The 13,379-nt window shown below is 43.3% G+C and overlaps 1 protein-coding gene across 2 annotated transcripts; it reads right to left on the bottom strand.

The window, feature by feature from the left end:
* Window positions 1-1,311: 1,311 nt before the first annotated feature.
* Rasl11a (RAS like family 11 member A) lies at window positions 1,312-8,472 on the bottom strand. 2 transcript variants are annotated; one of them, XM_010623832.2, is made up of 6 exons: window positions 8,062-8,472; window positions 7,610-7,666; window positions 7,433-7,512; window positions 6,072-6,294; window positions 2,192-2,303; window positions 1,312-1,952 (listed from the first exon to the last, which is right to left on the bottom strand). In XM_010623832.2, exons 1-5 carry the CDS (start codon window positions 8,183-8,185, stop codon window positions 2,197-2,199), a joined length of 591 nt encoding a protein of 196 aa, XP_010622134.1. In that variant the 5' UTR covers window positions 8,186-8,472; the 3' UTR covers window positions 1,312-1,952; window positions 2,192-2,196. The 2 variants fall into 2 exon arrangements, with proteins under 2 accessions (XP_010622134.1, XP_010622133.1); XM_010623831.3 differs by lacking the exons at window positions 1,312-1,952; window positions 2,192-2,303 and having other exon boundaries at window positions 5,588-6,294; window positions 8,062-8,355.
* Between the last annotated feature and the right edge of the window lie 4,907 nt (window positions 8,473-13,379).

Raw genomic sequence — 13,379 nt, 5'->3', positions numbered from 1 at the left:
ACTCCTAATTCCCTAGTATGTTTGTTAATCCCATAAATCTGAGGGATAGTTTAGTATTTTAAAAGCATGCATTTTGTTTAAGTAGCCCTTCTCTGAAGAATGTTTACTTTCCTGCTAAAAAAAAGAAAAGGAGCTGCCTCAGACAGTTTCATGGAAAAAAAACCAGAATAGTGATATATACACCTGTACTCCTAAATGGTCCAAAAATAAGTTTAAAGACTATCTAATGGTTCAGCTTAACAAATACTTTTGAGGATCTGCTCTGTATTTGACAATCCAACACATGGAGCCAAAGATGAATGCCAATCCATCCCAACCCTAGTGGACTGATTTTCAGTTGGAATAGAAGTACAAGGGAAGATCAAACTATATGGTAAATATTTAAAATTTTAGAATTTATTACAATAAAGATCTATTGCCATTAATCCTCCTCAAAATACTTCCTCTTGCTTCAAACACACTTATTCCACCATTCTTTCTACCTTCTGCAGCATTTCTGGAAGCCCTCTTTTGTGTCTTTATGTCAAAAAATATGGTGAATTCTGCCACTTAGTGCCAGCAGGCTCATAAAAACATTGCAGTGCCTCTTCATCCACTTTATTCACTGGATCTAGCTTGATGTGATTTCTGCTCTTCCCCAAAGTCAAAATGACCATGAAAGGTAAGTATTTTGAATGTTTTCATCACTTGGAGACAGCTGTAGCAGTGCTACTAAAGACATAAAAGAGGACCTCCAGAGCTGCTTTGGAAAGTGGCAAGGACAATGGGGTAAGTGAAGGGAAGTGTTTTGAGGAGGATCAATGGTGGTATGCCTTTTGCTGCAATACATTTTTAAAATAGTTAAGCCTTAACCACATTTTTTATTTCCTATATGAGGGCATTCTGATGTGAGAGGTATATATAAATTTTATCCAGAATAGCTGAATATTTACTCTCCTCTGCTGAGAACCATTCTCCTGTTGCAGCCAAATCATCATCCCTTACATAGATTAATTTTTCCTAGAGCTCTAGCTAAAATCCTGTTTAGAAAAAAATCTTTCTTTTCCTTTATCACATCCTTCAAAATAGCTTGAGACTAATTTTAACAGTCTTCCAAAATATTCCACCTTCTGAAGAGACACCAAGGGATAAGAACATCTTATTCATTAGGCAAAATATCATTGAATGCGAGTTTGAATTGGTAGCTTTGCATAATACGAATTTAAAATTACAACATATACCTGTAGCAAAAGAGCTATTTGAGCCAAAAGTTAATAGTTAAATAGTCATCTTATCTTTCCTATTTGCTATATTGTTACCCCAGCTTTCCACAAATGTTTGATTTATTTCTCTAAACAGATATTAATAAACTTTAGAACTTCCATTTTGTTTTTCACTTCAACAGACGCAAAACGAATTTATTTTCTTCTGTTATAATTGATTCATTTTCCATTATTCCAGTTTGCTTGCGATGAGTTGCATGTGAAGTACAGAATGTTTGCAGGATGTACAATTTAGCCATTTGGATTTCATCCATTTCTCCAGCACTCCACTGTTCAAACATTAATTAAATCATTCTGCAGAGTTTTAGAACAGAATCAACAACTGAGCTTTAACGAGAGGAGGATGAGTAATGGACAGAGATTTCTCAAAATCAAATTTTGAAGCTACCAAGTGTTGGTCAGTGGTAGAGTACTTGCCTAGTATGTGAAGGGGTGTTCACTCCCTAGCACTACAAAACAAAAACTTAAGATTGAGGCAGGGAGTGGAGGGAGGGAGAGTAAAGAAGGACTGCCTTGATCAGCTTTCTGTTATTATGACAAATACCTGAGATATAAGGTGGAAAGTTTTATTTTTGTCTCACAGTTTTAGATGTTTAAGTCCATGGTCAGTTGATCCTGTTGGTTTTGGGTCTGTGGTGAAGCAGACATTACAGTGGAAGCATGTAGTGGAGAAAGCTGTTCACCTCATGGCTGGGACACAGAAGAAAAACGGAAAGAGATCAGGGCCCCACAGTCCCTTTGAGGGCATGTTCTCATTGACCTAAAGACTTTCCACTAGGCCCTGCCTCCTAAAGATTTCACAATAGTGCCACACTGAGGGCTAAGACTTTAACACATGGGCTTTGGGGGACATTCCTCATCCAAACTATAGCAAGGACCAAGGGAAGATGTGGCCCCACCACCCTCCTGAAGGTGTAGGTAATATTCACCTTGGCTATGGTGTCTCAGAGGAAAGGCAAGCCATGAGCAACAATGTATGGACACTGTCCTCTTCACATCCATCCAAGTTCTGATGTTCTTCCCAATATTTCAGAAGTTCCACTATATGAGCAAAACAATGACACCCACATCTTTAGTGGTTCTTCCCTCTCCACTTTTGAAGCTCAGTTTCTCCTCAAAATGCTTCCTCAGTGCCTGGCTAAGCTTATATCTTCAGCTTCTCATTTCCACATGCAAATTCAACAACTTCCCACTATAGCTACTTCCTGATAACTCCATGCTTACATCTTCCATCTCCAAAGCTACTATCTCAGGGACATTTCAGATGTTCCCTAAGTGCCATGAGACCCAAGAGATCCTAATCAGCAGGAGACTGGGAAAGACAGACAATAGACATGGAGCTCTCTCCGAAACCAGCGAAGTAGCTTTTCTGCTGGGCTAGTTCTGGGAACCAGTGATCTTGAAAGATAACCATGAGGGTCCCACTATTTGTGGATGCTGAGAAAAACATAGAAACACAAGAAAAACATAGAAACTCAAGAAAAACAGTTTGTAGCACTGTCTACTCTGTCTGTGCTTATGAAAGCTGTGATTCCCTTTCAAACTGTCTGGGGACTTATCTTTTGATCCCTCTGGTCCACAGCCTGCTCTTCCCCTGGAGGGCCCAAGGTGACTTTACTCACCTTGAAATACTTGAAACTTGATCATAGACTGCTTACGACACCTCTTGAGTTGTTTAGCTTTTATGTTACACTTAAAGTTTTCCGCATGGGATATTTGATCTCATATCCTTGACAGCAAGAGAGGCCCCTGGCACCAGCTGGTAATCTGGACATGGCTGTAGGCATAGCAAGATTAGGAGGATTGGTTACTCTTTTGCCTATACTGATAGTGTTAAGATGTATGGTAGGAAAGCTGGAATCCATAATGAATAGAAAGATCTACTTTTGTTTGAGAATATACAAACTAGCAAGGGGACCTATGGCACTTTTTAAAAGATAATAGAGTCTAAAATAATATTTTTAATTATTTGGACACTTTAGACATGAGTTATCTAATTTTCTTAGTCTTTTATTCCATTTGATATTTGTAGTGTTCTAGCTTGGATCAGCAATGTCTCACAGAGACCCAAGTGTTAAGGGTTTGTTTGTCAGCCTGTGGAGCTCTCTTTCCAGCTGTCATGAGTAAGCAGTCTCTCTGCCAGGCACTACTGCCATTATGCACTGCCTCACCGCAGGGCCTAATCCCATGTCCCTAAGTGACCATGGGCTGAAACCTTTGAAACCATGAGCAGCTACTTGACACAGTTGGGTTATAACACAAATGCTACAGGGATCGAGGGAGAAAAAGAGAAGGCACTCTGGAGCTGTATTTAGCATGTCACTTTGGGGGTGGGGTGGGGGGACAGGGTCTCACTATGTAGCCCTTCTCATTTGCAGAAATCCTCCTGCCTTAGCCTCTCAAGTGCTGGGATTATAGGCATGTGCAACCATGCCTAGAATTTTTTTTGGGGGATGGTGGTGGTTCTAGCCTATGATTTAAGTCTTGGAAGATGAGTCATTGATTGAGCCCTTACGTACAGAACAAGAAAACATATTTGTGATGGAGGTGTACTTTATACCAAGACAGAGAGACAGAGTATACCAAGAAAGATCCTAGAGTATACCAAGAAAGGCAGACTGTTGTTTGGGGAGGAACTGCTTAAGGCTCTGGGGTGTGTGTGCGTGCGTGTGTGTGTGTGTGTGTGTGTGTGTGTGTCTGTGTCTATACTCTTGTGTGTATGTTTAGCAGGGAATGGATGATGACACTAGAGAAATAATCATATTAAAGCCATGTACTATTTATATTTTACCCAGTAGATAAAAGGAAAGCAGTTGAGTTTCTTTCAGTCATGGAAGTAAAATGATTATAGAGGTTTAGGAATGTTCTGCTATAAAGAAAGAATTGGAGGGATATCATTCCAGAGGCCAAGAAACCAGAGTCTTGCTTAGACTCCTGCTCATCAGTCTATACAAGAGCATAAAGAGCTGGAATAAAGCAGGAGGTTTTAGAGAAATATAGGAGAGAAAGCACTGACAGATCTGGGGCCATATGAAATGTGAGGTGGCATGTAGCTTGGGAATATTCCAAACACCTAACTTGTTCTGTGCTGTTTTTGTTTTGAAGTATATTCCCCACCCCTTCAAGAGTGCAAGATCTTACCAGACCCCACATCTTGTAGGGAACTCCCTCTCCCCTCAGGAATGTTACATAAGAGCTCATCAGAGTCCATATATGGATTCCTAACCTAGTCTCTACCCTCAACTACCTCAAAACACACAGAGATATCCTATATCTCATTGGCATGTTGTATATCATTGACTGTCACTTTAAGAGCTTAGGCCATAGCAAGTTTATATTCTGCTGGCCGCTTCTCTGAAGATCTAGAGTTCAGGCTTTAAGGTGATCCCATTAGCTAGTCTCCAAAGCCTTGCCTGCCAATGCCTGTATCTTGCAACGGCATTAAAGGGCCTCACATGACTCCATCTCCATGGTAGTGTTCAAGCCAGCTTTTCCCAAAATTCATACAAGATAAACCTCAGGGGCTTGGAAGTGTAGCTCAGTGGTAGACCACGAAGCTCTGGGTTCAATCCCCAGCATCCCCTCAAAGGAGGATACCTCAACTTATATTACTTTCCTTTCCAGAGGCTTGTTTCCATCCTAACACAAGTAGACTTTTAACAATCTAATATTCTAATTGAAGAGCACTTTAACAATTTTGGAGCTCATTTACTATGTAGTCCACATACCTACCTCATCTATGGAATAATTGCTTTGTTCATACCACTCTCCTCCTCTTTAAGCACTGTGTGCTTTGGATAACAGTAACTGTGTGACTTGAGAAATCATAACTGAATCATCTCCTTATTTCCATAATATGCAACAGAGGATCAGGGAGAGAGAGAGGGAAGGAGAATTTTGAGGCAACCCCTGAACAACAAAGCCCACCTGTTGACATAAGTGAATCCTGGAAACAGGGTGTTTTTCTTTTTCTTACTGATAAGAGAGACTACATTTATATTTGCACCAATAAATAAAAATATTACTCATGGTTTCTGACTTTTTGTATCAGCTCACAATGTATCCTTTCATTTGAAAAACACAGTCAATTTCACACTGTGGCAAAATACCCTAATTAGAGATATCCTGCAGTTATCCAAATCCCTTTCCTCCTCTGCATACTTTCCCTTCTCCCACAGCAGACTCCTTCTACAGAACCCCCTCCCTAGCCCATGACATCAATCAGAGTTCAGACTTAAGACAAGCATTGAGCAGTTCTGGGCTCTGGTGCAAGTATGATTTCTATAAAAAGGCACTTAGAAAACAAAGAGCAATGTTGCCATTTTGCCTTTAATGGAAAAGTGACCAGCAGTTACAGTTAGAAAAAAAAAAGTTCTTTTATTAAAAAAAAATTCTACCCAACTTGTAGACAATCACTGTTTGAATTTTCAGAAATACACATACACTTAAAAACCAATAATCTTTATAAAAATAAACTCTGAACATGTGATTAAAAGGGGAGAGGCCCAGTCTTTTTTAGCTGCACAACTGCATAATAAAAAGGACACAGTTTGCCTGAGATGGTTCACCCCACCGTGGAGGGGGCTTTGACTTTGGACGACAGAGCCTGCTTAAAGCGCCTCTTCAGGTCCTGCATATTGGGGGAGCGTGGCCGGGGTATGATAGAGGCCCTTCTCCGCTCCCCACTGAGGCTGTGCAGCTTGCTTACTTCCTTGCAGAGGTGCTGAAACACATCACAGACATCTTCATAGTTTTCACTAGTAGATATTTCAAGGAATAGGCTGCCCAGCTCATTGGCTAGCTGCATACCGTCATGTGTTTGCACCTGCCGGGCATGCAGAAGGTCCCCCTTGTTGGCCACAATGATGACAGGGACTTTGGAGTCAGGGTGGACCTTACGGACCTGCTGGTAGAGGGGCCGGATGGACTGGTAGCTGTTGTAGTCTGTGATGGAATAGACCAGCAGAAAGCCATCTGCCCACTGCACACACTTGGACAGGGAATCCACTGCCTGGCTGAGGCTGTCTTGGGCCTGATAAAGATCAAAATGAGATGTGGTCAAGGAAGCCTTCAGTGAGAGATGAGTTTAAAATATATCATCAAAATAACCATTGAAGAAACTTTGGAAAAAGAAAGCATTAAATATAGTTGTCAGGTTCTACCCAGCTTCTGCAGAAGGAGGCTTTTGATAGAGAAACTGTACATGCTCAAACTCCCTGGCTACATTATTTTATTAGCTGTTATTGATGCATTATTTTTAACCTCCCTGCTTGACCTGGTGAACCATGGCTGACTGAAGAACAACTTTAAACCAGAATGGCTCAATTTTTAGAGAACTACTTCATAATAAACAAAACTTTGAAAATAAGCCAAGACAAATATCTTTTCCCAAACCCATAAAAATATTTTTAGCAGGCAACTTCATGAGAATGCTACAGAAACAAATTCCTTTCTTTGGATTCTTCCCCAAGACCTTTCCTCCCTAGAAGGGATTAGCATTAATAACTTGTTGGTTAAGTTACATTCCAGACCACTGGCCAAGAGGTTATCTGATTGCAATTACTGACTTAAAAAAAGCAGCCAACAACAGGAGGACTTGGGGAGTCCTTGGTAGGAAGAAGACCCTCTCCCACCAGAATCCCATCCTTTCTTGCTTTTGTTTACTAGTTAACTTTTATAAGGTGTTGAGAATCAAACGGGGCATGGAGGGGGGCTTGGGGTCAAGACCATACAGACGCTAAACACACTCTTTACCACCAACCTATACCCCCAGCCCAGATTTTCTTATTTGTTTATTTCATGCCTGAGCTCTGAAAGTGGTGAGACCTGCCTTAGTGACTGACTGGGGTCAGGACTGCAAAGTGAAGGTAGGCATCAGGTCAGTGACCCATATATGGAGTCTGGGAAGGTCTCCTGTAACATTCCTGAGGGAAGAGGGAGTTCCCAATCAGATGCACGGTCTGCTAATTTTCTGCAGTCTCAAAGGTGCCTCTAATCAACCCCCTCCATTGGAGAGTTTACAACACCCCAATCCCAGACCTGTCAGCAGACAGCCCTACATTTAAATGCACACCATAGGCATTTAGTCGTCTTGCTCAGGACAGTCCTACAGGCTGGCTATGCTCGGGTAGCCCGGAAGGGGTGAGCTGTTCGCTCCAGTCAGTCCTTACCTGGACGCTACCAGGTGTGTCCTGGATCTGCAGGGATAGCTGGTCCCCTTCGACAAAGACAAGCCGGGAATACAACTTGCCTGGAAATATGAAGGAAGAGTTTACTTTTAAATTCCCTTACTCGCATCAGAAAACAAACATGCAGGCAGAAAAACAGAAGCACAAAGTTATTCTAACCTGTATTCGGTTCATAGTCGCCAATGAAACGCTTGGTCAGGAAGCGAACAATCATTGCTGAAAAGGAAACAGGAACATCGACTCGGGGAGGAACAGGACAAGAATGCAAACTGGGGACACTCCGGTGGAGCTGGGGCGAGTGCTGATGGGCCGCCGAGTCCCGCGCACTGCCCGCAAAGCTCGCACAGTTCTGCAAAGCCTAGGGTGTAGCCGAGTGGCCTTCCGAGGTACTGGGACAGGCACGACCAGAGGGAGCCCCCTCCCGCACCCCAATCTCGACCAGGCGCCAACGGAGGCCACAGCCCACGATGCACCGAAGAAACAGGTGGGCAGAAGGGCGCCAGGACGGATGGGAACCCTTCCGTGGCCAACCCGGCCAGGTTCCTTCGGTCCGGCCCTCCCACCTCCGCCGAAGCCCTGGATCTCAGAAGCGCGGTCCCCGCCCCACTCACCGCTCTTGCCCACGCGCCCGGCGCCCAGCACAGCCAGCTTGATGTCTTTGGGCAGGGGGTAGTCGGAGGACGACTCCGGGATGGGCGCGAGCAGAAAGTGCCCGGACATGGTGGGCAGCCGCATGGAGCTCGTCCCTCGGCGGGGCGAGCGAGCCTACCGGTCCGGGCCGCGCCCGCAACCAGGGGATCCTCAGAGCCCGGAGCTCGAGACCCGGCGCTGTCCGGGCCCGCAGCTTTTAAAGGGCAGGGCGCGAGGGGAGTCGGGGAAGTGGCGCGGCCTCCAGCTCCTCCCACTTCCCGCCCCTTTCCCGGAGCGGCTCCCGGGAGGTTGTTGCCCAGTCTCCGTCAGCATGAGGGCAACTCCCTGCTTGACGCGCTCTACTGGAGACCCCGGTATCCCGCCACCATCCTGGCGCCCACTGGAGCTCTCTGCTCCCGCTGTGCCTGCCCAGCTTGCTGGCCCCTTCATCGTACTGAAGCACACCTGAGTCTTTAGTTCTGTGAGTGAATTTTAGTTTGGGGTCGGTGGAGGAAAGAAAAAGAGAAGTACAATCAATTAGATACATCTTCAATACTGGGAGGAATAGATTCCTATTGATTTTGCCCTTTTTATTTTTAAAAGGTGCTGATGGGTGACATTAATCTGGGGAAAGGGAGGGGTCATAAGCCCTAAATAGGTATCCATTACTGCAACTGCAGTCACTTGCTTCCCCTTGAGGGCAGCCACTGCAGCTCAGGATCCAGACCTGGCAGCCGCTTCCCTGCTGGCGCTGGGCGGGCTGATTCATCCCGGAACACTCAAGAGCATTCCACCTTCTCTGTGCTGCAGTTCAGGATTCCTCCATCATTCATCCCGTACTCTGCACTTGAGTCATGAATGTGCTTCATTATTTCAGTATTTACTTCTAGTACAGATGGGGTTGAGAGAGTAGGAAGAAGAGAACAGAGGAGAGGTATGCCCAGTTCTTGGAGCCCACCATGGCGAGCAAAACTAAGTTTATCCTTGCAGTTAAAAAAAACCTTCACATTTTTCATGTCCCGTGTTCCAGCCTTATCTGTTCAACTGCCTATAAGCCCCAAACTATTCACACCCTTTCCCTATCCTGGTTTTTATCAATTAACTTCTACTGTGTGATAAGCCAAGCAAAACTTAATGGCTTAGAGCAACAATCAACTGTACTTGCTTACAGGGATGTAGCTGGGGCTTGTGGGGGGGGTGGTCTGCTACCTAATATAGGTCAGGCAAGCTCTGCTGATCTTGGCTGATTCCTTTGCTGCAGATAGAGCTCCCAACTCCTGGAGGAAAGATCAGGTCAGATGCCTCAGGATGGGCTCACTCAGGTCTGGTAGATGGCTGTAGGGTGTGACAGCAAAGGGGCAGTAGCTGAGTCACACATCTCCCTCCAGCAGGCTGGCAGGGCTTATTATCATGGAGGTTGAGCAGAATTCCAAGAGTGAGTACAAGTGTTCAAAGCTTCATGAGATCTAGGCTCTTGGTGTGGAATCTGCCACTTGTGTTGCATTCTGCTGGCCAAAGCAAGTCAGGAGGCCAGCCTTAATTCCACAGGTGGAGAAATATACCCTCTTTGTGGAAGGAGGGGCAATGGCCCACATGAAAGGACTTGGCGGAAAGCAGTAGAGAACATGATGGTTGTGCTTCCACCCACCCAGTAGACAAAACCAGGCCTTGTGAGTTGTCCAGTTTCATTTCATTGGTTAATCTCCAGGTCCCATCATTTCTGCTATCTACATTTCTTGCTGTCTCTTCCTCTCTATCGCTATTTCTCCTTTCTCAATTGAAGAATCCTAAACAACCCTGAAATAGGCTAGAATAGATGATGACTCAGTTTGTTTCTCCTTTGAAGAAGCCTTCTCTGATCACTACCAGTACCCCTACTGCACCTTGTGGGTACTCAGCCTCAGGAAACCCTTGGTAGCATTGACCTCAGCCACCTTTATTTTGTGGTGGAATATTTATTTTATGTTTGTCTCCAGAGAGCAGGAGCCCCAGTTTATAGCTCTAGAATGTAGTAGTACCTGTTGTAATAAACTGGCTTTCTGAATAAATGGATAAATGTTTCACTGTATGAACTTGAAAAGACAGAAGTTTATCATTATCCCAATGAATTGCTTTCGAAAGCAACTTGTTACAGAGGAAATGTCCCAAGAAACATTTGAGATGAATTGCCATATTGGAGTTATTCTGATAGTGATGGTTCACAAGGCAATCTTCCTCTATTTAACTTTAAAGACAAGAAACTATAGGGCACCTTTCTCCCAGAGAGGGGGAAAGGGAACCATGAAGACAAGAACTCCTTAGAAAGCAAAGGTGAAACATTTAGGTTCCAGGGATTGTGAGTGGCCTGTTGGGGGGCTGGTCTGCTTTCTCTTGATTCTCTTGGCTTCTTGTTGGATACAAGATGGCTCCTGTAGCATCAAGTCCTCACCCAAATAGAAAAGGGAAGATTATTTGCTTTGAAGGGAAGGTTATTTTTACTATGAAATAGAATTCTCACAAGAACTCAACTGATTTCTCTTACATATTACAAGCCAGAGCAGAGAAGCTAAAGAAAGATGATCCGAAAATCTAGCAAATAAAGTTAGGATGGTCATGACTACCTTAGACAATCATTTGTCCTCTCCAGTGGGTGGAGACAATACTGCCCTAATTCAAAACCAAGAAAGATAACTGAGGATGGCTGTTACACAATTGCCACAAACTTCCTTCATTTCTCTGGAGTTAAAATGCAGAATATCGGGTTTGAACTTATAGCTAAGTGGTACAGCACGTAATTTTTTTAAAAAAAAATTAAAGGAAAAGAGCCCCTTCTTGGGCCTTGAATCTTAAGCATATCTCTTCACCTCATTCCCAATTTTATTTTCACTGTGTGGAATAAGATCATTTTAGCTTAAGGTCATCTGATAAGAATTACTGAAACTATTTTCTACCCAGGGATAATTATGTTCCATTTTCCATTTACATTGCACTTTTGCATAGAAGAGCTCAAAATGTTATCCCATTCTCCTTGTAAAGGTTCTTTGCATTTATAGATATTCAAGATAATCTGTGACCTTTTTGAGAAGACAATAAGCCACTAGAGAATTATAAATAGCCTTGCCTAAATTGTTGCTGCTTGTGTTCTATTTTGTTTTAGATTCGTGTCCAGAGTTACATAAAATTGTGGTGCAACCAATATAATACAGGCATGCTTTTAAAAAAGATAATAGAAAAGCGTAGGCATAGAGATACACACATCTGTGGGTGTTTAGAATGAGGGTGAAGGGCAGAATTTGATAAAACAGAGCCAGGCGTGGGTGGTACACGCCTGTAATCCAACGCTCAAAAGGCTGAAGCAGGAGGATTGCTAGGAGTTTGACCAGCCTGGCTACATAGTCCATTCCAGGTCAGTCTCAAGTACATAGTAAGACCCTGTCTCAAAAAACAAAAACAAACAAAAAAATTGATAAAACACAAATTATGTCAGACTTAGGAAGTTAAGTCTTTATCAGCCAAATGAGAGCTTGAATTCTAGTGTGTGGGCAAAATTTGCCAAGGGCCCTCTAGTTCATGAACATTCCCTCTCAACCTACCACCCAGTCCCTGAATTTTTAATTTACTAATGCCTCAGAGGCTCTTCCTTTGAGTTACTCTTCCCACAACAGGAATCATTCTGTGCTCTCCCAGCTCCCTGCATTATTTCAATTTGGTCGTCAACATTATTGAAAATCTCCTCTCTGCAAGCTTCTTTGGAAAGAACATAAAAAGCAGCTATTATCAAACATTCACTGAGAGGACAGTGAAGTATCAAACATACCTACCTGCTTTCTCTGATATCTGTAGTGAAAAAATTGCCATTTGCAAACATTGCCGAGTTTACTAAAAATATTCTCAAATAGTTATCTTAATGTTTAAGTGTATTAATCCTGTAAAATGGGTTAAAAGAATCTTCTAAATTGAGGTTCCAGTAAACATAGTAATTTATCTAAAGTAACAGAGTAGTGGAGATCCCAAGGACTCTTACAAATCTTGACCCTTCCCACCAGTGTGGGGGGCAGGATGAACACTTTGGTCACCTACATGAAGGACAAAGCACAGGTCAAGTGCAGGCTCCAAAAGAACTGCAACAGGGAGTTAAATCTGAGGTGGGCAAAGGTTTCTGTGAATGCTACCAGGAGAAGCAAACTGGTCTCTGCAGCCTAAGTAGTGTGTGACAGGAGCTGCAGCAGAGACAGGAGTATATGAAGTGCAGGGAACAGCCTGTCCAAAATCACTGGGCAGGAAACATATGGCAAGCTTCAGGAACGTTGAGTAGTCTCATGGGGGAGGATGTGGTGGGGATCCAAAAAGTTGAGTCTACAGCCATATACCCTGAATGTGCTCGATCTCATATGATCTTGGAAGCTTAAGCAGGGTTGGGCATGGTTAGTACTTGGATGGGAGGAAAACCAAAAAGTTGCTTGAAGACTAGCCTTTGGATGGCAGTATGTGTCAAGCTAAGGAATTTTGGTGGTGGTAAGGAATTTTGAGACAAGGTCTATTGATTTTAGGCTGGTTTTGAACTATGTGGCCTGGGCTGGCCTCAAACTTGTGGCAATCCTCCTGTGCTGAGATTACTGGCATGCACCACTATGCCTGGCAAGGTTAAGGAATTTCCAGGAGGCTGTGGAAAGGCTGTTCCCACTGGGGCCAACACTGTCTGTGCTAGGAGCATACAAAGGACAGGATACCGTCTCTGCTCTCAATGATCTTGTGTTAAGATTTAATTACTCACCTTTCATGAGCACTTCTCTTCCTTCTCAAGTGGATCAAAAATTAAAATCCAGTTGCATCTTCCCTTAGCCACCACCTCATTAGAGTACCCCACTGGAATTCTTTTCTAAGCTATGCCATTTCCATAAATTCTAATCTTGCTGGAAAAGTATGTCTGAGAACAATTTTTTCTATGCCTTCTCCATTAGTGGCTTTTGCGAGATGGCCTGTCAGGTGCTCCCTTACCACACACACTTCACTGTTTGAAAAGAATTACAACACAGAACCTCAGCTGCTTATTCCTTCCTCAATACATATTTCCCAGCTCACCATAACAGCTGCAGATGCTGCCTCACTGTTACTATTTATCACTTAATGTCCAAGAATCTGCAAGTTTTCTGCATGCATAATACCATTTTCCTTCCTTAAGGAATGCTAGATATGAACAAATATGGTATAAATGCTCATATTCTAAGTAAATCAAGTCCAGTTTCAAATTACTTCTCTTATGCTTGGAAAAGAATAAACCTTATTTAAATTTTAGCAATTTTATTGCAAAATTTTAGCA

The sequence above is a fragment of the Fukomys damarensis genome, unplaced genomic scaffold (genome assembly GCF_012274545.1).
Source record: "Fukomys damarensis isolate Sample0158 unplaced genomic scaffold, DMR_v1.0_HiC HiC_scaffold_38, whole genome shotgun sequence".
NCBI classification, from domain to species: Eukaryota; Metazoa; Chordata; class Mammalia; order Rodentia; family Bathyergidae; genus Fukomys; species Fukomys damarensis.
This window is presented reverse-complemented; position numbering and strand designations above follow the sequence as displayed.